This window comes from Elephantulus edwardii, unplaced genomic scaffold, assembly GCF_000299155.1.
Source record: "Elephantulus edwardii isolate Elephantulus edwardi_28Jun2011 unplaced genomic scaffold, EleEdw1.0 scaffold00102, whole genome shotgun sequence".
NCBI classification, from domain to species: domain Eukaryota; kingdom Metazoa; phylum Chordata; class Mammalia; order Macroscelidea; family Macroscelididae; genus Elephantulus; species Elephantulus edwardii.
The window spans coordinates 8479221-8505208 of NW_006399852.1; the positions used below are offsets into that span (position 1 = coordinate 8479221).

Genomic DNA, 25988 nt, shown 5'->3' on the forward strand with positions numbered 1-25988 from the left:
GAGACAACTTCTGTCAGTGGCTTCTTACCTACCAAGAGACAACTGAGGCGTATGGGTGAGCGGTCAAAACATGAACACAGTGACAAGAAGAACCAACTTCGGATGTTGGCTTCAAGGAAGGAACAGAGAGAGGGAATGAGAGGAAAGGAAAGAAGCTGAGTGTAATGATAATCTGTCTCATTTAAAACAATGGTAAAATGTTAACGTTCATTATCTCTCTCACTCACTGCTCTCAGCTTAGAGCCAATTCATAGCTGAGCCTTCACTGGTTTTCCAAGGCTAAATGAAAACAGACGAGAGAACACATTTTCTCCCAAGGAGCCTCTGGTGAATAGGAACCATCAGAGAGGTGCAGGCTTTGGGTTATCTGTGTGCTACCCCCTAAGGATCAGATCACCAGAAGTTGTCTCTAATGACACCTGTTGTTGTTAATGTGCTTTTGCGTCATATGAATTCATCCTATGACCCTCCAGAGAGTTTTCAGAGGCTGTAAATCACACAGGAGGAGACTGCTCATCATTCTCCTGCACCTGTTGTTGTTGTTGAATACTGTCAAGTCAGAACTGACCCTCCAGCAGATTTTCAGAGGCAGCTAATGACATAGGAGGACACTGCCCATCTTTCTCCACAAAACAAAATTCAAATCGAGGGCCTAGTTAAATCTAGAGAACTGTACATAAAGATATTTGTCAAATTATGTATACTCTTTAGCAAATTTGAAACGTCTGCACTTAAAAGTATTTTAAAGAAAACTGGCATGATGAATTCATTTTTTCCTAATTTAAAAATTTGGCTTGTTCTTTCCCAAGATTCTTCAGTAACTACTGACATAATTATAAGAATATTTCCATCTTTAAATGCCACTTATTTTTCCCCTCTTCTAAAGACATCAATGTCTCATCTCTCTTCTGTTATTACTTTTTCTTACACTTTTTCTGTTCTCTCAAAGAAAAGTTTCTCAAAATAATTACCAATTCCAACAGCAATTTTCAAAGTAATTCCAAACCTTCAAACACTTATTTCATTCCTCATTTTGAACATTACCATCTTTGAGAGCCAAAGATAGTCTGAAGAAATGGCACAGAACACAGAGCAGACCTTTGTTAGTCTGAGACTAATTTAGGGACTCCATTCATTATTGAAATGTATAACGAGTTGCTGCTTTGGCTAGAAAAGAACAGAACAAACAAAAAAGACTATATATCAAGGATGGTTTCTCTAGGAACAAAAGCATGGTTAAGATTGTAGTAAAATTCCATGCCAAGATCATTCATTAGTATGTAACTTTAGCTATAGGTCATATTATATGGTCAAGATAATTTTAATTCTCAAATGAATAGCCTCTTGTGTTTTACGTTAGACAACTCAGTAAAATGCTGAATATAAGAAATATAAAATATGCAGACTATATAAATGGTAACTTCTTTTTGTTATTGTTATTAGGTGCTGTCAAGTCGGAAATGACCCATATCGGCCCTATGAACAATGGATCTAAACCCTGTCCTATCCTGTGCCATCCTCACACTTCCTAAGACATTTGAGCCCATTGCAGCAGTCACCATGTCAAAGGGACCTGGCCAAAAGTCTTCCTCTCCTTCTCCAGTTCTCTATCTTTCTGAGAATCATGCCGCTCTCCAAGAAAGAGACCCTCCTAGTAACACGCCCAATGTATGTAGGGCTAAGCTTTATCATCTTTGCCTCCAAAGAGCACTCTGGCTGCACCTTCTCCAGTACATACTTGTCTGCTCTTCTGGTAGTCCATGGGATGATCAGTCCCCTTCCGCAACACCACCTTCCTTGTTAGTAAGTCTCAAATAGAAATCTTTATCTTAGCACAAAACAAGATCCAAAATAAGGGAGGAATGAGTTAAATTATTGAGAAATTCATGTATAAAAAATGAAGTCTGAAATTAAATAACTGATTTATTCAAGAACCTTCCATTACTTGAGGATAGACCCTCGTCTTTATTTTTTTTAATCCCCTTTTCCTTTTATTTTATGATCCAGAACTTAAAATAACTTAAAAAAAAATCTAGTAAGGTTTTCCCAAAATAATAAAAACAGATTCATCTGGCTTTAATATTTTATCTTTTAGAGGAAACCTGCAAGGCTGGGTAGTACATCACAGAGCCTCAATCTCCAAACATACATCAATCAAAACCAAACAAAGCTATGGCGTACGTACCTCCAGCGTGTGGCACTTCCCTCGAATCCGGTTACAGAGAAGTTGGTAATTCTCCAGCACAACACTGAGCTCAGATGACAGCTCCTGGCCACCAGAGGGCACGTTTGCAGCTAACAGCTTGATGTTGTCCTTGAGAATCTTCACTCGCACCTCCTTCTGCAGCACGTCCTCTTTTGCCCTCTGCTCCAAGAAAGGATGAACTTGAAAGCTCTCTCCCTTTCAGTAGCCCATATGTACTTTTTGTTAAAAGTAAGAATGCTAACTATAATATTCCATGCATTCTATAAATTAGTTGCAGGGTCTAACCAAGTATTTTTTATTTATTAACAACCAGTGTTAACATAAATTATCCGAAATCATGTCAAAACCACAAATTATTGTCAAATTCCAGGTCCAGATGAAAACTGAAGAGAATTAGCTCTTAATTGTCCTGAATATCTCAGACATGTAAACAAATTTTCCACAAAAATTGCAGTTAGAACCATTATTATTACTACCATATCATAAAATTTTTCTCAAAAAATTTAAGCCGTATTTTTTTATTCCTCTTGGATGTAGATATAGCTATTCTTCTGATAATTAGCATTACAAAGACGGTATCAAACACTGGTTAAGGTCTCATCCAGACACAGCTTCTTCCCTGACTTACCCTTTCTGCCCAACATAAATTATTTCATATCCAGAAACACCAACTTCTGAAGGTCTTTTCACTCTCCCTCTTAGCTTTCTTGGTTGCTGGCTAGTTTTCCATTAAAAAGGGGGGTGGGGGAGGGAAGTGTATGGTAATTTTAAAAATCCTAATGAGTATTCAGAATAAAAAATAATCAATAATGTTAACAATCCAAGGACTTTAATGTCTGTCTAGTCCTTTACTCTGTCAACTCCAGTGACTTGGGAAAACCAAAAACCACCCCACAAAACTCAGTTACTAATAGTCTAAAGGAAGAGAATAAATACATTCTAATTATTGTTTACATAAGATACCTTTTAAAAACCTTGCCACAGTTACTGTTATGTACTGGGGAGTCAGAACCGATCCATAGGGTGACCCTCCAGCAGGTTTTCAGAGGCAGTTAACTGCACAGAAGGAGATTACCCAACCTTCTCCTCCAGAGCAGCTAGTGGCCCTGAACCGTGTGCCTTTGGGATTGCAGCACAGCTTCTTGCCTCTAGGCCACCAGATTTTCTTTTAAATAAAGGGTTTAAAAAAAAATACTGCATTTAATAAAATATTTCCCTGGAAATTCTACAGTTTCAATAGAAGTACTTCATCTTATTTATTCTGGTGGACCAGTGGTAAGGAACTGTGCGCGCAGCCCAAAGTATGCAATTCAAACGTTGTTTTGAGGGAGAAATAGGGGCAATTTTGTCCCATGCAATTAACTGCCTCTGAAAACCCAACTGAGGGTCAGCTATGAGTCAGTTCCTACTTGATGGTAAACAACAAAAAACAGACAATAATGCAGCAGTAGCTGTTGTTTAAAGCCATCAAGTGAGAACTAACTCACAGCCAATTCTCTAGGAGATTTTTAGAGGAATGAAAACACTTGGGAAGAGAGTCCCCAACTTTCTCCCACAGAACTGCTGGTGGATGCAAATCCAAGCCTTTTGGCTGAGAGAGCAACTCCTTACCATTAAAGCCACCAAGCCTCCCTATACTATAATGTAGTTATACAGTTCTCTATTAAAAATATCTACACAGAAATTTTTCTGTTCAATTAGACTTTTATGCATATTCATTCTGGGGTAGAAACACTCATTGTCTTGCTTAACCTCACAGATAGGGAAAAAATACATAAATATTCTTTAAGAAAGTTTCTATTTTGACTTGAAAATTCAAGGATACTTTGAAGCAGGATCTGACAACAATAACATACTATGACAGGTTTGGAAGCAGGAGTGGCATCCACTTCCTAAACAACATGCCTCCAGAAACTCTATGAACTTTGATAAATGTCGACAGTCGTAGAGGGGCTTCAGGCCTTTTGTTCATAGAGTCACTGTGAGTAGTGCTAACAACAACCACAAATATGTATGCGTGTAAATATTCACACACATGTGTGCGCGCACACACATATAAAGCTCTGGTGCTCTAGTAGTAAGGAATTGAGCTGCCAATACAAAGGAAGGTGGCTCGAATCCACCAACTGCTCTCAGAAAGATGGGCAATATCCTGCCATGTACCTTACAGCCAGCCATCAGCTGTGAGTGAGGTATGACTGGAAGGCACGTAACATCCATAGATGAGTATCTAAGACCACTGACGGAAATCACACACATTTACAGATACTAGATCCTACAGATCCAACTGACACCAAACTTCTTAACTATTTTCCCACTGGTTTTTGTTAGTTGCCATCAAGTCCACTCCAATGTCTGATGAACTAATGCAAAAGACAGCTGACACTTTGATCATATTTGCTGTGTTTTCTGCTGCTTTTGTTGTTGCTGATTGTCGTTGGGTCGAGCACGACTCATAATGACCCTATGAACAAAAGGCCTGAAGCCTTTCTAAAACTGTCATCATTTACTGTGACTTAAATGTATTCCTGTGTACTAAACGGGGAACGCTGGTGGCCTAGTGGCAAGAAGCTGCACTGCAATCCCAAAGACACGTGTTTCAAGGTCACCAGCTGCCAGACGGGCAGTCTCCTCCCTTGCAAGTAACTGCCTCTGAAAACCCGCTGGAGGGTCTGCCAAGGGACGGTTCCAAATCAACGGTACACAACAATAACAACGTGTGTTAAATAGTAAAATCCTACCTGAAAATGAGAAAACACTCACTTGAGAAAACTCTCTTGTGGTGGTGGTGGTGGTGTTTTTAATATATTTCTCCCTCACACCAAATCGCAAAAGACTTGAATTCCATGATTCCATAGGAAACCTTTCCCGGGGGGTCCTCATGGACTCAACGTGTTGGCCTAATTTGCTAATAATGACCCTATCCACTGCCTTTCTATTTCCTTGTTTTTAATTTGAAGTCCTACTATGAAACACTGCACGTACATACAATCACATACGATAGGGAGGCAGGTAGATATATATGAGTGCATGGCGGAATAGCAGGACAGATAAAGTGTTTTTTAGGAAGAGGGCAGTATGAAACTTAGTGTACGGACTGTCCCAGCCTCACCTTCATCTCTTCCACAGCACCCTCAAGCTCTTCTGGTGACTTGTACTCAAAATCCCTTTCCAGGTACTCTTCCTCAGCTTGGGCCATCCATTCCTGCATCTCAGCCAAGTCTTTTTTCAGGTTCACAGCCTTCTCTTGGCTCTCAGACAACCTATTTTTTTGCACTGCAATCTAGAAGGGCCAAATAATATATGAATATCAAATATTCTTCTGTAAAATATAAAAATATAATAAAAATTTTCATATATTTAAAATCAAGTTAAAAATTTTAATAAAGCTCAAAATATAACTTTGTATGTTTTTAAATTTTAGACAAAATAATTTATCCATATTACGTGGCTGTTGAGGAATACAAGTAACTATGATGAAGCTAATTCTAACTAAGATTCCATGACCACATTTTTATATTTATCTGCAAGTATCTATTCTAATTTTAAAAACGAATATCTGTTGACTGAGCAACCCCACAAGTATGAATGCAAACTACCACAGTAAAAACAGGCATCAAAGAGCTTTCACCGTTCCATTGCTTATAATGGAAATTTAAAAAAAAAAAAAGAAGCAACCAAAATGTCAATTTTTTCATTATTGATAGGGTTATATATTATGCCATAATTTTTAACAATTAGGGGTGATGGTTGAAATCTGACATCAAAAATACAACAATACTATTATCCAGTCAATTAAAATTCATAGTGACCCTCCATCAGATTCTCAAGGCTGCAAATCTTTACAGGAACAGATGGCTCATCTTTCTTTCTTAAAGTCACTAGTGGATTGAAACGAATAACCTTCTGGCTGCCTGACATGTTACCACTATGCCAGGAGGTTCCTTAATCAACTTCTTAAAACACTTTAAATATTTAGTCTTGGTGATCAATTCCACTGATGCACTCCACTATGATGCCCAAGTATAGTCACTAGGGGTTAAAAAAAGATAGTTGTTTGGGTCTGCTTCAATGAATTACCTAATATTCCACAGAAGATTAAAAATCTCTTTAGAGAGAGCCCCATTGGGACATCACATTTGCAGACCCCAATAGGGCTGGCTCTGTGGGAGATTCCATTCCACAGTCAGACGCCTGCTCAAACTGAAGCTGGCCAGGGTTTGCTTGGCTGGGAAGCTAACAGAAACCAAAAGCCAGTAACAAGAATAGGATGGCTCTCCCAACAGTAAGGAAGAGTACTTAACCAGCTTTCCTGTTCCCTCACTCCAAACAGGATCCCAGTCCCAAAAATAAACAGGGACCAAAACGGGAGCTTTAATCTGCCTGGCCCCACATGCCATTCAAGAAGCCTGCTGCCAGCAGTGGACACTCAGCTCTAGTTCCCTTCCTGCCCAAGATTTCTTACTTCTCTAAACTTGGAGACCTTCTCAGACTATTTCTGTATCTTAATATAAACACATTCTTGGGTCCATTTTCAGAAAATTCTCTCTAATATTAGTTCTTGATCACTCATCAGTGATATAATTTTCATGAGGCCAAAGAGAAATAAGAATAGATAAGCACACAGCAGTAACTTTTTAAAAAGCTCATTATTTTCTATTAATTACTCTGAGATTTTTATATCCTTTTGGGGGAGGGCAGTACGAAAATGTACATACTTTAAACACGATCCCTTTCTATGTGACATTACACTAGAAATACATTCCAAATCACAAGTCCAAATATAACCCATCCTGGGCTGTCTCCTAACCTCAAAACTGACCACGTGTCTCCAATTTCAACTCTTCTCCCAAACTAATCCAACTTGTTTGGCCTCACACTTTTTTATCAAAAAGGCTGAGTTCATCCTCACTGCTGGGCTTTGAAACTCCCTATTTCTTCTGCCTGAATGTTCCTGCCCAACTTTAATAGAATCAGTTCTGGGTTCAAAAATTCCAGCCTCAAAAAGCCCTTTCTTGGTCGGCATATATGAAATAGCTCACCTGGCCCTAAGCCCTCATTAGCCCCACCAGGTATTATGTTGTTGTTGTTATGGTTTCGTGTTGTTGAGTTGAAACAGACTCACACCTGACCCTCCAGTGGTTTTTCAGAAACTGTCAATCACATGGGAGGAGACTGTCCATCCTCCTCGTCTGGAGCAGCTGGTGGGTTCAAATTGCTTACCTTTGGGCTGGCAGTAGAACTCCAGACACAACAGTAGGATTGTATTAATTTTCCATCTGTCTCACAATAATATAAGCTTTTTAAGAGAAGGATTGTTTTTCTCCCCTTACTTATTCAATGCTGTATCCCCAATGCCTAGAATAATGCCTACTCAATATTCGGTAGTTGGATTCTGGAGGGTAGGGTTTTTTGATTTAGTTGAAAGTTGGATGTAAACTGGCGGTTTTATTTCATTCATAGTCATGTATAAGCTAATTGGTCACTTGGATTTAGTTAACAATTGGCTCTGGGAGGGAAGCCTCTTCAATCAGGACTTGGTGGGCAGGCCTTTGTATATAAAAGTTAGCTGGCCCCTCAGTCCTAGTGTTAATTGTTTTTGTGAAGAACATTGTTCTAAGTGGTACAGAACTGGCCTGTCAGTTTGCTGTAGTGAGATAACTTGGGGTTGCTTTGATACTGAAGGCTGTGCCACTTGTGTGTCAAATGCCATAATGGTTACCCATGGTAGACAGGGTTGGGAAGAGCTCCCAGATTAAGACTGGAAGCAGGATTGGAATCCACTTCTTAAATAACAGGCCTCTGGCAACTCTATGACCATTAGAGAAACAACAGTTATAGAACAGGGTTCAGATCTTTTGTATGAGTTGTACTCAACTCAACAGCACTTAACAACAACAACAACAATATGCATGCATATTAATGAATGCAGATACTGAAAAATATTTTTAAATAAGTAATTGATCCATGACTGTGCTGCTATGTGCCATGGAAGTGGTTCCAACTCACGGTACCATACAAGACAGTGCAGAATTCCCTAGGGCTATAATTTTTATAAAAGCAAATTGTCACATCTTTCTCCCATGGACTGGTCATAGGTGCAGCCACCAACTTTTCATTTAGCATCTGAGTTCTTAAATACTGTGCCACCAGGGCTTGTTAATGGCTATAATTACTGTACAGCAACACGAAATCCTGGTGGTAAGGCAAGTGTCATAGATACATAAGTCAGGCTAGCCCCAAGAAAAAGGTATAACGCTGCTGGCTAAGTTAATCAATCCTTCCTTAATCTGATCAGATAGATAGATACGTAGGTGGATGGATGGACAGATGAATGGCTAGGTGGATGGATGGACAGATGAGTGGATGAGCAGATGGATGGATAGTTAGGCAGATGGACAGATGGCTGAATGGCTAGATGGATGGGCAGATGACTGTTTGGAGAGATAGCTACATAGATGTTGTTGTTGATTCCCTTCGAGTCGATCATGACTCATAGCAACCCTCTGAACAAAAGGCCGGAAGCCCTTCTACAACTATCAACATTTATCAAAGTTCACAGAGTTTCTGGAGGCATGTTATTTAGGAAGTGGATGCCACTCCTGCTTCCACACCCATCATAGTATGTTATGGTTGTTATGTGCCATTGAGTCAAATGTATAGCAACTCTATGTAGAGCAGCTCTGAACCCTTCCCTGTCCTGAGGCAGTCTCACTAACTCCAGCACACCAACCTCCACTGCCCCCGTCACTGTATCAATACATCTCATGCGGGGTCTCCCTCTCCTGCGCTGTCCATCCACCCTTCCAAGCATAATGTCCTTCTCCTAGGACTGATCTCTCCTGGCCACATGTCCAAAGTAAGTGAGGTGGAGCTTCAAAAGCCTAGCCTCCAAGAAAAGACTTGGTTTCACCCTCTTTAAGACAGACCCATTTGTTTTCTTGGCGGTCCAGATACATGGGTGGATGGATGGATGGATATAGATAGATAGATAGATAGATAGATAGATAGATAGATAGATAGATAGATAGATAGATAGATGGATAGATAGATAGATTGATAGACAGATAGGATAGATAAAATGTATAATTTCCTTGCCTCCATTTAATTTACTGTAGCTACTCTATGGTTTTTTTAAGTGGAATGGCTTAGTACTACAGAGAAATCCAACAGATTTCTGTATGCTAATCTCATACTCTTGCACCAAAAAATGCGTATACATAATCAAACGAAAACCTGTAAAATCTGTAAACTTTAAAAAAATAATAAAAATGTAAGTTAGATGGTTTCTAAAAATTCAATGTATTTGGTGGGGAAAGAAATCACTGTGTATATCCTTTGGAAACCACAGAAAACAAGTTAAAAAACTTACCTCCTTGCTAAACTTTTCCAATTGTGCTTGGGAGTCACCTAGTTTTGCCTGCATCCAGGTTTTGATACCAGGGACCGGACTGCTTCGAAGGTCGGCCTCTATTTCTTTCATATCCTTCAAAGCCGATTCAACTGCTTCAAGTTCATGAAAAAATGCCTGGACATATTAAACAAGCCCATGTTGAGTTTATTTCCTATGTCAGTAGACATCATAATTCTAGTCTGCCTGCTTGCGTCCCTGAGACTCCTGTCAGAACAGACTGTGTAAGAAACTGGACTTTAAAGTACTTAATGAAAGACTGCACCTTAATAAATTCTTTTCACCTTGGTACTTCAGATACCAATATGCCATATTAAACTGGAAATACTTGACTCTCAGCAAGGGACAGCGCTTCTGATAAATTTAGTGAAGTTGAAAATGATGTCACCTAATAGAAACTGTACTCAGTGTTACTAGCAAATACCATTTTTTCAAATGTGGTTTTTCACCATGTAGCACTTTAGAAGCAATTATACAGCGGTGATCATTACACCAACATTTGCCTTGTCACGTAAAATAGCAGCTCATAATGAAATAAACTTGTTCTTATTTTCTCTGTCAAAATTCCCAGAACCATGGTCAAAAAGAAAAATAAGAATCGTCCGTCTTCTTTTATTAACCACAGAGTAAGAAACATAATTTATTATAAGAGATACTCTATCTAGGTCTGTGGTCCGAGCACAGTCTTCCAATTTTAATGGTAGCAGCAAGCAACAAAGAAAAGGCAGGAAATGTGACTGATGACAGGCGGTTCCCTGGGTCAGCAGAACTCACAGAACATTGGTCAAGCTGCCTTTGTAGCCCTTCCGCGTCTCCTTGGGCAGCCTGCTCTTTCATTAAGAAGTCTTTCACGCCATCCATCCACTTCTCAATGACTTCGGAATCCACCTAAATCGAACACAATAACAGAGGGGGATATTACTCAGTGACATTCAACCTCCTCTGCCTGAAGATCCATTGCTGCTGAGGGAAAAGACAACTTTTCAAACTCCGATAGCATCATTTTCATTTGTCTCTTTTGCTAAGGCTTCCAACTTCAGAAGTAATTATTTTCTTCATTCCTGACTAAACACTCCTCCGGAGATGAACAGCTAAGTAATCAGTCTACAAATTTCAAACCACGCTCCAGTGAACCAAGGGCTTTTGTTCGAATGCAGGAAATATTACGGTCAAAAATTCAAATGACAGAATGAAAGGCTTTACGGGGTATAATCAACTAAAAAATAGCTTTCTTTCTTATCTCATAAAATCTAAAACAAATTTTCTACAGAACTTAGTGGCTGGAAGCGCAAATGAATAAAGAGCCTTGTGAAGATGATGTGACGGATTGCATCTAGGTCTGCTGCTGGACGCTTGCTGTCTGGGACCCAAGGCCTGTGGACTACCACCCATCTCCATTCTTCCATCCAGCATTTATTTACTGACCACTCACTGAACTTGAGGGAGCTCTGGTGGCCTAATAAGAAGCTCGGGTGGTATGAAGCTACACTGCAATCCCAAACGCACACAGTTCAAATCCACCAGCTGCTCTGCAGGAGAAGGATGGGCAATCACCTCCCATATGATATACTGCCTCTGAAAATCTGCTGGAGGTAAGGGTCAGTTCTAACTTGAGGGCACACAACAACACTGTACCTGATCTACTTAATGCGTATGGGGTTAGGGTTCAAAGACAGATGAGAAAGGAAACACTTTGTAGGGAGAAAGGGACTTCAGAGAAGAGGCAACACTGGAACTGAACCTTTAAAGAATGCAAATTAAATAGGTCCAACTGGACTTCAAATACACACTAAAGAGATGGTCATCTCCAATTCAATCAATAGCCAAACTAACTTGCTATTTTACATTCTTTTGGAAAGAATTTGTTCTCTCACAGTCTCTTCAATTCTTTGCTTCTCACTCACCCTATCAGTGTTGACAAATTACTTTCCATTAAAAAAAATTTTTAGTTTTTTTGGGGTTTTTTTTTTTTTAGGAAGAAACTTCAAATGGTGTTGGGTCTTATTTTTTGTAACTGGCAGCTCTTGTGTTGAAGATAATCACACATCTTATTTTTCAGTAGGCTGAATATAAACAATTGCTCGCAAGCGCGCTGTCTCACAGGATACTCATGTAGGCACTCACCATTCTGATTAACATGGTCTGGAATTGGTGCCAATTTGTGAGCAGCCTTAAAAGATACTAATCAGAATGATGATTCATTGCTATCCAGCTAGAATTACTTCTAATGATCCTACATTGGGTTTCCAAGGTTGGAAACTACAGGAGAAGAAACTGCACAGTTCCCCGCCCCCCGCCCCCTCTGCCCTGTGCAGCTGCTAGTGGCTTTGAAGCACCAGGGAGGTGCAGTGCTTGGCTTAGCTGCACAACTCCCTATGGTCTACATCCCAGAGGTTCAGATAATGTTAGACTAAAACACAAAAATGGAAACTAACTGGCATCTTACGTTCATATGTTGCCATGTAATGCATTAAGCAAGTTCAGTGAAAAGACTTCTTTAAAAGTCCTAAAAAGCACCATTTTCTCAGATGCCGCCAAAGTGCTCCGTTCTTCCAAGGCTGCACTGGACTGGGGCCCTCACTTCATCTGGAGTCTAGCACCGCACCTGGCAGCCATCAGCTTCACACCCCCACACCGAGGCCTCCGTCTCTGAGCTCGCTTGCATCTACATGGTCCTCACCCTGCATGATGATGAGGTGACAGTCACGGTGGCTAAAATCAATGCCCTCATTAAGGCAGCCAGGGTCAATGTTTACACTTTCTGGCCTGGTCTGTTTGCAAAGGCCCTGGACAACGTGGGTGCTGGTGGACCAGCCCAAGCGGCCTGGGGCTGCACTGGCTGGAGGACTCACCCGCCTCCGCTGCTGCTGCTCCAGCAGAGAAGAAAGTGGAAGGTGAAAAGGAAGAGTCAGATGATGACATGGGCCTTTTGACTCAACTCCTTTTGTAACACGTTTAATAAAAAGCTGAACTTTTAAAAAAATCTTACAAAGCAAAACTGTCACTTTGAAGACAAATGCATGCCTGATCCAAGCCAAGGTATTTTCAACTGCCACATATGCATGTGAAGGCCACACATGGGGGGAAAAGAAAAAGAACTGAGGCACCTGCATTATGGTGGTCGTGAAGAACACTGAGTATTTTCAATGTGTGCGCTGCCAGAGAATAAATGTCCAGGGGAGCACACGTGCCTTGGAAGTACAGCCAACAAGCTTCTTTAGAGGTGAGGACGGAAGGACTCCAGCCCACGTGATTTCGGGCCTATGATGTTCTTGTCATTGTTGCTCTGCACTGTTGAGTCGGAACCAACCCATAGGTGGCCTTCCAGTGGGTTTTCAGAGGCAGTAAATCACAAGAGAGGAGATTATCCGCCCTTCTGCGGAGCAGCTGGTGGATTTGAACTGCGTGCCTTTGAGGTTACAGTGTAGTTCCTCACCACTAGGCCACCAGAGCTCATGTTATGTTGAGCGTATTACGCTGTTGTTATTGTTGCTGTGCACTGTCAAGCTGGAACCAACTCATAGCTGGCCTTCCAGCAGGTTTTCAGAGGCAGGAAATTGCAAAGGAGGAGAATGACCAGCTTTCTCCCACAGAATAGCTGCTGGATTTGAACTACATGTCTGTACTATAAGGAGACACTAATCCTTGGAAAAGGACACCACGCGTGGTAAAACAGAGGGTCAGTGAAAAAGAAGACCCTCAGGGAGAAGTGACAGAATGGATGCAACAGACCCACCCTAATGTGAAGGGGACGCTGGAAGCCTAGTGAGAAGACACTGGGCTACAATCCCCAATCCACCAGCTACTTCATGGGAGACGAATGGGAAATCTCTTCCCATGTGGTTAACTGCCTCTGAGAGGCCGCTGGAGGGTCAGCTATGAATCAGATTCAACTCAGTGGCACACAGTAACCCTCTAACGTGAGAATGGTCCTGTTCCAGGCACTGCGTCATTCTGTCATGCACAGGCTTATTATAAGGAAGAAGCAACCTGACAGTACATAAGCACGAAGCAACCTGACAGTACATAAGCACAACTGTCAAGTATGACTCACAGTGACCCTGCAAACACCAGATAGGCAACAACAACAGGGCCATCTAAGATTGAACTTCAGTTTTCTTCTTCTCATTATAGGCTTTTTGTACCATTTTTCAAGATAGACCATTCATAACATTTTCATTAACTAAACTCCAGTATTCCCATTTTCACTGCCTCAAAATTATATTTCACCTCTTCCATAACATGCATTTAACCTCTAAGACGTCAGGACATGAAATTTACAAATATTAATTTTAATAATGATTAATAGCATTAGCTTAGAATAAAATAACAAGCTAACAAGATAAACTGCATTTTTCATCTCTATGTCTGGTCTAAAGCATAGTCTGTTATGCTATTTCTAGGAAGTTCCTGTGGCCTAGTGGCAAGAAGCTGTGCTTTAATCCTGAAGGCATGCAGTTCAAGACCACCCGATGCCCCCCAAGAGGATGAGCAATCTTCTCCCATGTGATTAATCGCCTCTGAAAACCCGCCAGAGGGTCAGCTCTGGATCGGTTCCAACGCTATGGTACCCAACAACAATCAATCACCTATCCACCTGAAAACTAGCCAACGAATAAAGATAACAGAAGAAGAATTGATGCCTTAGATTTGTGATGCTGGAGAAGATGGATGAATGAATATATCATGAACTGCTAAAAGAAGAAAAGGGTTTGCTTGATGAAAGTGCAACCAGCACGCTCCGTTAAGAGTTAAGGATGGTGAAGCATCATGGTCATGTTACCAGAAAGAGCCAGTCCTTAAGAAAAGTGGAGGGTTTGAGAAAGAGAGGAAGAACTTCAACACGATGGATGGACATGATGACTCTAACAGTAAGCTTGACCACATACATCATAGATGGTGAGGATGGTACAGAATGGGGCAAGGTGCGGACCTGTTGTTCAAAGAGTCACTATGAGTCCTAAGTGTCTTAATGGTATCTAACAACAACACACTTCCATATTCACTTTTTCATCACTCCAATTCTGACGCAGAGGCAACTTTCTTCTATTTGGATTGCCTCGCTGAGTCTTAGATTTTTCCAGGTGAAGAATAAAGTCAATGACTGTGTCTACCTTACTATTTCCCCATAAAGAATACCACACCATTCATTAGTCAACAGATTTTGGCTTTAGTTTCAATATACAAGAATCTACAGTTAATACTACTTGACTGTTCTCCTAAGTTCATTGTAAGACATTTTCTCAAACACTTGGCTGAAATCAAGACTTAATAGTTTAAGAACATTATTTGGACCAGATCAACAGTATACTAGTCCTCTCCTCAAATATGAGATTCTATGAATATATCTATCTTTTAACTTAGTATTCCTACTCCAGAAAATAAAGATAGGATTTAAAGGCTCAAGAGTTGTCCTCCTAACTCAAAGGCCATGCTTGTCTGGCAATTGAAATTTACCAGCAACTCTGTGAAAGAAAGAAAGAAAGAAGGGCAATCTCTTCCCATATACTTTACAGCCTCAGAAATCCAAGCAAGGGTCAGTTGAGAGTTCCAACCCAACAGCAAAGAAAGAGCGGTATATCCTGGTGATGTCCATATTCCTTCCTAAGTTGACATGTGACCTCCCTTTGGTCATTTTCTTTGCTGCTTTGCCACCTACTGACATCAAGCACATATTCAAAGGTCTTGAGTATCTAGGAGCTCATTTTCCCTTTTAATGACAACATTCATTCATCTCCATTTCTCTAGTAATTTTTTACAAAATGCTTAAAGTGGCCCTGAGATCACAGGTAAAAATCCCATGGGTATAAGGTTGCATATTTATGTCTGTGAACATTGGAACTAATCCTATGAAAGTCTGAGAGAGTTTCCATTGAATTCAAAGTGCAGGCCCTTAATACACTTGGAAGCATACCTATTCTCGGTATTTTTCTGTTTTCTATTTTCAGGGACATTTTTAATAAAGGGCTTACAGAGTTAGGCCTTTCTGTCTTCCCTATCAACATTCCTTCTCTCAAGTCAAGTTCTTCTTTATCATCCTTTCTGCAATGACAGTATCAATATTCTTTTACTCACATTTTACACTTGCCCCAAGTTCTCTGCATCACTGGTCTGAAGCCTCTATTCTAATGCTGTTATTAGGTGACACTGAGTCAACTATGATCTATGGCGAGTGGCAAGAAGCTGTGCTGCAATCTCGAAGGCACGCGGTTCAAGTCCACCAGCTGCTCTACTGCAGAAATATGGGCAGTCTCCTGCTGTGCGAGAAACTGCCTCTGAAAACCTGCTGAGGGTCAGCTATGGGTTGGTTCTGATTCGATGGTACACAACAACAACAGCGATGAACAATGGCTCTGGACCTTGCCTATTCTGAGCCAACTTCACCATCCCTGACACACCTGTCCCTATTACCACAGTCACCTTGTCAATCCACCTCATCCAGGGTCTTCCTCTCTCGTGCTGACCCCTTTACCCTTGCAAGCAGAATGTCCTTCTCCAAGGACTGGTCCCTCCTGGTAATATGCTTAAAGTATATGAATGCTGTTCTCATAAGACCACTCTAACCATGTGCATTTTTAATTTGAGTTCATGTCTCCACTTCTGTGTTTGCTCCAACATTCTAAGATCTTATAATAGAAGGCTTCTTGGGAAAACATACTATTAGCTCAAGGTAGGTTGGGTGAGATAAAAAAAAAGAATGTTCTTTAGAGTGATGAGGAAAGGTAAACTTTTATCTAAAGAGCCCATAAAATATGGAAGACTTTTTTTAAATTGCTCATCCTGGTGGTATAGTGTATTAAGCCCTTGACTATGAGCCCAACAGTAAGCAGTTGAAACTCAGCAGAAAAATGAAGAGAAAAGAAAGAAAGGTGTGGCAATCTGCATTTGTAAATATTCCAGCCACAGACACCCTGAGGACGGTCCTACTTTGTCCACCATGATCTGGGTGAGTTGACACGAACTCAACAGCAATGGCTTTGATTTTGGTTTCACTTAATTTGCTGTCACATATTCTTGCACTTTCAATATCCACTCTAAACATTTTAAGAATCAAGGTAGCATTACCACACTATGACTGAGCAACCAATCCGTATGTTTCCTTTCAACCTAGTTTTAAATAAGGAAAAGAGAGAATCTCCTGGGCTAATGGTTTTCAGGATTTATGTATTAGAACCCTGAATCATGATTCAAATGTGGAAGCATCCCAACCACAGTCCACTTTGACTACATGAAGAAAGTCGATCTAATTTCCCCAGGTGCACCAAAACCAAGTACCTGCCTTCCAGTGGATTCTGACTCCTCCCAAGCTATGGGACTGAGGAACAAGGGCTCCATGCTGTTTTCCTGGTTGTGATTTCACGAAAGCCCATTTCCAGTTCTTTCTCTGACAACTCTGCTGGGTGGTTCTGAGATTCTAGGCTCAGGTTAGAAGTCATGTACAAACTACCTATGTCACTCAGTCAGAGGAGGGAAAGTTTATGACCTTGGGCCTCTTCCTCCTTTCTTCTTGCTTTTACATGCCTTCTTCCTGAATATCCCACAGACTGTCAAAAGAACAAACAGGTATGTCTTGGAGAAGGTTCAGTTAAGAGCACGTCGTAGAGGCAAAGCCGATAAAACTTCACCTCACAGACTTTGGCCTTGTTGCTAGAAGAGGTTATTCCTTGGAGAGGGACTTTATTCCTTAGAGAGGGATTCAACCAGATGGGCAGACGCAGTGACTGATACAACGGGCTCAAATGTGTGAGAGAAAAAAGTGTTAGGATGGCACAGGCTATGACAGAGTTCAGATCAGCCATTCTCAGAAATTCCACAGATCGTACACCACTCAGCAGCCCCTAACAACAACAACTTCCCTCTTTCAGACACAAAAGACGTGCACAGTCACAGGAGATACACACCTGTTGTGTGACAGCAGCAGACACAGGCCAAGTAGGGCATGTGACCATCTCAACAGTAACAGGAAAGAAATCTGAGGGTCCACTCATTTTCCCCCAAGAGCAGCTCTGTAGAATTCTGGTCACACTAAGATCTGTCAGGATGTCCCCACAGGAAAAGTCCCTATCTCAAGCTCTGTCCCATACCAGCCAAGAGGCACTGAGGAACGAGCTTCTTTTCTTTCAACCTCAGGAACTTCCCTGTAAAACAGAGATAAGGCCAGCTACCTTGTCTTGTTCTTTGGAGAAACAGCTAAGGTTTAGAAACAGCAGGCACGCAATAAATAGTAGCTGTTACTGTTAAGAACTACAAAAGACAACTGCTTTATTATCACCAAGAATCAGTCTCCCAAAAAAATAGAATTACTTCTTCCAAGTTTTAGGTTTTATTTCCCAGGAGAAGCTCCACAGCAACAGGGAGTTACTCTAAGTGGATGTTTGCTTAAGTGTTAGTGAACATCAGTGCTTGCTCTAGAATATAACTGTTTGAAGAAGAATCACAGTCCAATAAATGTTTCAGAGAGCTATACTGCTTTTGGTATTTCTGACGAGTCCTGGATAAGTCAAGTTCAACAGAAGGAAGCCAGTTACATGAAGGAAGAGGCAAACTTTAGAGAGGGCTGGAAGCAGCAGATTTACCCAGCAGGCTGCAGCCCTGCCCGTGTGGCCACACCATGTCACGGGATTATGATCTCAGGCACCACGATCAGTAACGTGACCACGTGGGTGCAGGTGAGCGCAGGACGCAGGGACACGGCTCCATCTCCTTATTCTCACAGCAGCTTTTCTTAATTGGGGAAGTAAATACTCTCTCAAAGCACTGTAGCAGATGTTCCCTGTGCTCTTGAAAAACATCAAGCGATTGCTCACCTTTAAGTTACTTTTACAGCAAAGAAGATAAGAGAATGTGACAGTGTCTGCATGGTAAGAGTGTTCCCTCAATCCATTTCAAATATCATCCAGGTCCTATAATGAGCTCATAATTTTTCTCCACTTTCCACAGACTTGTGGAATGGATGTGTGTGTGTGTGTGTGTGTGTGTGTGTGTGTGTGTGTGTGTGTAGTTACAATAGTGTGGTCCCACTTCATCCTCTTGGAGAATGTGTGGGAATATAGGGGGGTATGAGTGTGTATGTGCAGCTCTCATGGTTTGGTCCACAGCAGTTGTGCTGTTAATCAAAACGCTGTGAGTTTCCAGCAGGTTGAAACCACCAGAGGCTCCAAGGGAGGGAGACAGAAAGACGGGTATTCTCCCACTGAAATTTAATGCCTCAAAAATCCAATGGAGGGTCAATATGAGTCAGAAATTACTTAATGACAATGAATAGATAGATAGATAGATAGATAGATAGATAGATAGATAGATAGATAGTTAGTTATTGTTGATTGTCATCGAGTCAAGCACGACTCATTACAACACTATGAACAAAAGACCTGAAGCCTTTCTATAGCTATCACCATTTCTCTAAGTTCATAGCGTTTCCAGAGACATGTCGTTTAGGAAGTGGATGCCACTCCTGCTTCCAAAACTGTCTTAAACTGGGAGTTCCACCAAACACTGTTCACCATGGGCAGCCATTATGGCATTTGACCCCACCAACGGAACAAGGTTCAGCATCACAGCAAACTCAGATTACCTCAGTACAGCAAACTGACAGAGGAGTGCTGTACAACTTAGAAGAATGTGCCTCCAAAATAAAATAACACCAGACCCTCAAGCCCAAACAACATTTGAATGTAAGGGAGATTTTTTTTATATATATATATACACATACATACATACACACACATATATATACATATATATACATACATACATATATATGACAGTTATCATTTCAAAAATACTAAGAACTAATAAGCAAGGCAGTCATTTCTCATCCCATTTACAGTCGCAACTTCTCAATGTAATGATTGCTAATCTATTCTTTTTGAAAGCCAAAGTATCAAAGAGTTATCATTTGAAAGGGCCAGAATTCCACACTAGCAATCACTCCTCAAAGGGCCTGACTGAGAAGCACTTTTGGTGGGAGGCACTTGCTGTTGTCAAAGGAAAACAGTCAAATAGGTCCTGTGGCCCCACCTCATGCACCCCCAGCCTGAAGCCAAGCCGGAGCCAGGGTGGAGGGGGTGTGGCATGGAGGGGGTGTGGCATGCCGCTGAATTTAAGACAGCAAGATGGCATTACTACTCCCTGAACTGTCCACAGCTAAATTCTTCGAATTTTCCGCTGCTCCTCCCTCACCTCTTGGAATGTCCACAGCTGCTGAGCTGGTTGGAGGAATGTGGACCCAAGACAAAGGCTAGATAAGCTCTAATTATACAGGAACTGTGGTGCAGTTCTCTTTTCTTTACCTCTTTTTTTACAGAATTTACCAACTTCAGAACAGTACCTTAAAAAGCCGTCTCTTACTACGAAGGAAAATGACAATCATATTGCCAACACATTTATTTATCAGAAATTAACTGAATTCTTAAACTCTAAGGTTTACAATGTGCCAATATATTCCCTTTAAAAAAGTAAAATGTATTCAAAGAAAAGGAAAGAAACTTTATGAGACAACTATATTAATCGTGTTACCTAAAAAAAAACAAAAAAACCCCAAAAACAAAAACCCCTTTCAATTAAAAACATCCAATCCACCATACTGCGTCTAATTCTTAGAGAGTATTTACCGTTGCATTTGTATCTAAAACGCTTTCCAAATTCTTTTCAAATTTGAGCTGCAACAGCATGTCCCCTTCCACTTTCTGTGTTCCGGGTCCTCTTTGCCAGTAGATGACAGAAGGGTGCTGTCACTTCCAACAACCAAGCAGACCGCCTGGAAGGACTCTGGTTGGAGAAGTGAGCACAGCTCTGCAATCTTCAGGCATCTAGAGAGCCACTCAGTCCCCATCCCCTTACATGCTGCGTGCAGTCAAGCTCCTGACCTCTCTGAGTTCAGCGTGGCTGGAGGCGTGACTCAAAGGAATAATGATTAAAAAGCAATAAAGTATTTTTTTTAAATTTAAAAGTTTTATTTGTTGAATGAAACTTATGGGATATGGAAAAGCAATAAAGTATTTTAAAATACCGTCTTGCCTGGTCAGAGTCAGAGGACTTTGTGTGAGATAAGAGTTTATAGGTGCCAATTAACATTTTAATTCTTGAGTATGGAAGCAAACACTTCAAAACAGAAACGATAATGTAGAACTCATGCACTTATGACACTGTAAACAAGAGGATGTCAGTCTACTCTGCACCTGTTTAAAAGCAAGCAGCAGTGAATATTAGGGAAATGGGGAGAACACAACTGACCAACAGCAGAAAAGGAAAACCAAGCATAAACAAGGGCATCTTAAAGCATATTGTACGTTGATGGGCAGGGGAAAAAACAAGGCTATGAAAATACTTTTCAAGTTTAGATGTGTTTTGTTATGAAAAATCACTGTTATATACAACTACTGAGATTCTTACTCCAAGTTTATCCACTTCCAACATCTCATCCACATATCCCACTGGAATTCCAACGGCATTTGTTTCTAGCACTGTGACCATCAGCAGCACTAAGTCAGGCCCATAGTAGATAAGCAGATGGGACCACTGTGATCCACAGAGCTTTCAGGGGCTGCCTTTCCAAGGGGAGTCTGCTAGACCTCTTCCCCTACTACGTTTTAGTCTGGAAGCACCATGTTGAGCATCATAGAGACACGCCAGCCTCAACTCACACACGAGTATGGGGAAGCATGGGAGTGAGTGACTGGTGAGTTCAAAGCACCAAGCTTTTGGTTACCAGGTTAACCCCTGACCCACTATAACACTGTTGTTGTTAAATGCCGTTGAGTCGTCTATGACTCATAGTGGCGCTATGAATAATAGCTCTGCACCCTGCCCTATCTTGAGCCAATCTCACTGTGTCTGGTACACCTTGCCCCACTGCCACAGTCCCTGGATCAATCCATCTAGACCTTTCTCAGGCCTGGATCCACAGCACTACTGACAACAGCCCATTAAGCCGAAAGCTGATGATCCTAATCATAGAATTCATTTTTGGGATTGGGAGAGTCTTCTCATTAAAAGCTGTATTTAAAGTGCCATCCCATATTTCACCAATGGTGAAGGAGAAGACGACCCTCAACCAGATTAACACAATGGCTGCATTAATGGGCTCAAGTGTGACAGAGATTATGAAAACAGCAAAGGACAGGACAGGGATCAGGTCTCTAGTTTGTAGGGTCACTATGAGTCATACTCGACTCAATGACACCTAACAACAACAAGAAGAGCATAACACACTTCTAGGTGTCAAATACAACCCCTAGTTGTATTTGCATGCAAATGTCCCTAATGATAACTGAGATTTAAATTTGCAAACAAAATAATGTAAAGTCTTTTGGAAAATGGGGAAATGTTTATTGCAAAGGTTTTAAACCACAGCAATATGGGCAGTTGAGGTCAGTTCAGGCCTTCCTGGAAGGGACTGTTCCAAAAGGCTTCGCAGTAACTATAGTCCTTACCCACTAGGTGACAGTAGTGCCCTCCCTTCCCTGCAGTGGTGACAATCAAGGGTGTCCCTTGATGTTGCTAAATGTCCCCTCAAGGGCAAAACTGTCCCTAGCTGTGAAACTGTGATGATCTAGTGCTTATATAAAAATCACAAACTTGAGCATTAATACTCCACACATTGCTGACACATTGCTGACCCTCCACTGGGATCCCAGGCTATAAACTACTGGAAGGGGGACTGTCCTGCCGTTTGCAGAGCAGTCACTGGGGGATCGAACCACCAGACTCACGGCCTTTGGTTTAGCAGCACAGCTTCCTACTGACCACTCGCTCAGAGCTCCTTAGAATTATCAATTCAGGTAATTCCGGTTTGTAAAGTCGGACATTACAGCTCAAACAAGAAAGAAAAGCAGATCTACTCCTAAAGGTAAATGAGTCAAAATTACTAGGCTTCACAGCACAAACTCATCTCCATCACTAATGGTTTATTCTGCAAAGATTGCAGGGTAGAAAGCTTAAATTTAGAGAAAATACACTTGACGTATGCGCGCGCACACACACACAGAGAGAGAGAGGGGCATCTTGTTCACCATCCACTGGAATGGTCTATCATTCTTGGTTCAGAAAGCATCACTTCAGGTTCAGTGGTCACTGCTACTAGCAGCTGGAAGTTTTGAAATATTAACCTTGGAGTGCGCAGCCAAGTAGACAACAACTGCACCACCAGACTCCCTCAATGCCATCTAATCTTCAGAGAAAGACTAACACCACAGCTACACAGGAAATAAAAACTTCGACATTCCTTCTCCCATTATCTTGTATCAAGGACCTTGCATAGGTTGTCATTGTTGTTGTTGTTGTTTTTTCTATGCCACTGAGTCACATGAGACTCACAGCTACCCTGTGTATACTAGCTCTGAAAGCTGCCCTATCCTTTGCCAATCTCATCATCTCCGACAGACCTAATTCCATAGCTCCAGTCACTGAGTCAATCCATCTCGTCCAGGGTCGTCTGCTCCTGTGCTGTCCATCCACCCTTCCAAGCATGACGGTAGAGCATTAGATATTGACTCAAAGAGTAGCAGTTCAGATCCACCACCTGCACCACAAGGGAGAGATGAATGGTCTCCTCCCATGAAGGTCTGCAGACTCCGAGGTCCAATGGTGGGTCACTATGGGTTGGAATCTACTCACCAGCAGTGGAGTTTGGGTTACTGTTCAAAGAGAACAACTGTCACTTTTCCCCACAAGGCAGCTGTTGGGTTTGAGTCACCATCCTTTCTTTTTTTTTTTTTTAATTTTATTATTTTTTTGTGAGTGTACCATCAAATCAGATCTGACTGGTACAGGAGGAGATTGTCCCTCCTTCCCCGGCAGAGCATCTGGTGGATTCGAACCGTGCGCCTCTGGGATTGTAGTTGTCACCATCCTTTCTATTTGCAGCCAAGAGCTTAACCACTGCAGCAGCAGGGCTACTGCACTCAGTTATGAGGCAAAAGGCTGGTGGTTTGAACCAACCTAGGAGCCCTATGGAAGAAAGAAAGGCCGTATGATCTGCTTCTGAAACACAAGAACCTTGAAAACACTAGGAAGCAGAACTGACTAGACACCCCCTCGTTTGGTTTGGTCTGGGCTCCATCTACCAACCCAAGAGCGCCACCTTTATAATCTTTATAATCTCCACTGCTCCCCAGGCTCTCCAATACTGAAACGTAATTTGACTGTTTTTTTAAAGTCATCTTCTCTTGTGCATCTAGTCTACGTCCACCAAGGAGTCTTTTCTACAAGGCAAGAAGGAAACAACTGAGCTGCTTAGCACGTTGAAAGTACGTCTTTGACAAACAAGTTTCACATCTTGTCTAAGGAGATATAAAGTCATCAAAATGAGGGACAAGGAAGAATGCCAAGTACTCAAAAGTCTAGTAACCCAGAGAGATGTGTCCATGAAAATGACTCTTTGACCCTGTCATAACCGTAAACACTTAATGGCCTCTGGATTTACCTCAAAAGTCCTGAGTCTGGGTGCAATTTCTTCTAGCAAATGCAGTTCTTTGGAAACCTTGGCCTTTAGCGTGTTCCACTTCCCTTGAACAGCATCGAATTCCTGCCGGTATGTCGTCTCTACACCCGGAAGAGCCTTTTTCTCCAAAGCCTTTGTTTCCTCTGCAAGTCTGCATAGAGCAGGTTTCTGATTCTCAAGAACTTCATCCAGGGCCTGGGAAAAGGTTTTAAAATATTGAAAACATGCACAACAAAGCACATGGAGAGATGTAACAGCATGAGCTACACAGAGATAAAAATTATTTCTCTCCAACAACAACAATAAAAAGCATTTAACAAAAAATAAATGTGAAAACGTCAATGGGGAAAAAAGCAACATCATTGAAAATGCTTTTCTGTCCTGAGCTGGGAGCAGGGGGCAGACAGAATACATTCAACACACTGGAAACTAAGAGAACACAGAATAGCAGTGAGGGAAGACCAGATCTATAGAGTCAGAGTCCACCTGTCTTAACCTGGTCAAACACTAAGCCACTTCACAGAATGACAGCAACAGAGGTTTTATTCAACACGAAACAAGCAACACATGGATGGAACCAACGTTCTACGTCTTCTTAAAGACACTTGAGCAAATTATGATCTGGTTGAGAATTTTAAATTGATTATAATGGAAGACAAAAAAGTATGTCTCTTTCCCATCAAAAAAATATTTAATAACTCTTTTAGTTGGGGTATTAAAGGAACTGAGATCAAATGATATAAAAACTTTTGACTGCCATTGAACAAAACTGGCCAACTTTTTATCTTAATAGTTGAAAAAGTATTTGAGAATAGAATGTAATTTGAAATACGAGAAGTGGGGAAAAATACCTAGGCTTAATAACAGATAGTACCTTGTTCTCCTGCAGGGCCGTCTCCACCTTCACAAGGTCATTCAAGACACTCAGAGAAGTGGGAGTCTGGTTTTCTGACTTGTTTAGAAGCTCTTTCAGTGTTTGCAGTGTTTCTAAATATTCTTGTCCTGGCTGGCTCTTCAGTTCTGTTTATTTAAAAATATTTAATTGGAGAATTGAGTCTTATTAAGAACTTAGTATTATTTCAGATTCCATTCATCTTCTGCATAGAACAATTCTAATACATGGTCCATTAATCTTCGGCATCTAACAAGTAAATTTTAATACATATTACCTTCGACCTCATAATTAGAATGAAAGAGTCTCTGTTAGTTAATAAAACAGATCATTCCACTGGCATTTCCGAGTGCCAGACGGTGACTTCATTCCTCAGGATACTGATGTGTGAAATATTAACTAACCCAGTATCCTTTCTTTTCATTTCATTATGATGAAATGTCTCTCTCTGAAGATGGGACTACAATGCTCCCTTTGTCTCACATCAACTTCACCACAAAGAACGAAAGAAAGCAACGACCCCCATGACAAGTTTTTCTCTGAGTTCAAGTGTGAAGACAAATTGCCATCTCTGGAATGGTGAATATGATTCCAGGTGCCACAGGTACATGGACAAAACACTGGATGAGTCAGCCAGGATGGTATCAAGTTAAGCCGCTGACACTGAAATCTCAAACAAGCAATGCTTATATGGAAAGAAGATTAGTTCATCAGGAGCTCAACTCTATGAAACCAACTCTCTGGAAAAGCGAAGGGACTGAGCTTTCAGGGATCTCTGTTGAATAGGAACACACACACACACACACACCAGGAGCTCAACTCTATGAAACCAACTCTCTGGAAAAGCGAAGGGACTGAGCTTTCAGGGATCTCTGTTGAATAGGAACGCAGCCTGAAGTGCTCACATTTACTTTACATGCTAGACCAACTTAATCCAACAAACAAACAGCATAGTATCCACACATCTTTGCAGAAGAAGGAAGGTAGACACATCTGTGTAACATGCAAACATACTGATTACTAAAATCAACACAGA

General features: G+C 41.2%; 1 protein-coding gene across 1 annotated transcript in view; it reads right to left on the reverse strand.

The window, feature by feature from the left end:
- The window catches only part of UTRN (utrophin), a 704039-nt gene that overhangs the window by 471875 nt on the left and 206176 nt on the right, over positions 1–25988 (reverse strand). The window contains exons 21-26 of the mRNA XM_006891679.1: positions 24935–25080; positions 24043–24255; positions 10392–10505; positions 9579–9734; positions 5319–5489; positions 2186–2365 (exon numbers count right to left, since the gene is read on the reverse strand). Coding sequence (XP_006891741.1) covers positions 2186–2365; positions 5319–5489; positions 9579–9734; positions 10392–10505; positions 24043–24255; positions 24935–25080 — 980 coding nt within the window. The remainder of the gene's footprint in view (positions 1–2185; positions 2366–5318; positions 5490–9578; positions 9735–10391; positions 10506–24042; positions 24256–24934; positions 25081–25988) is intronic.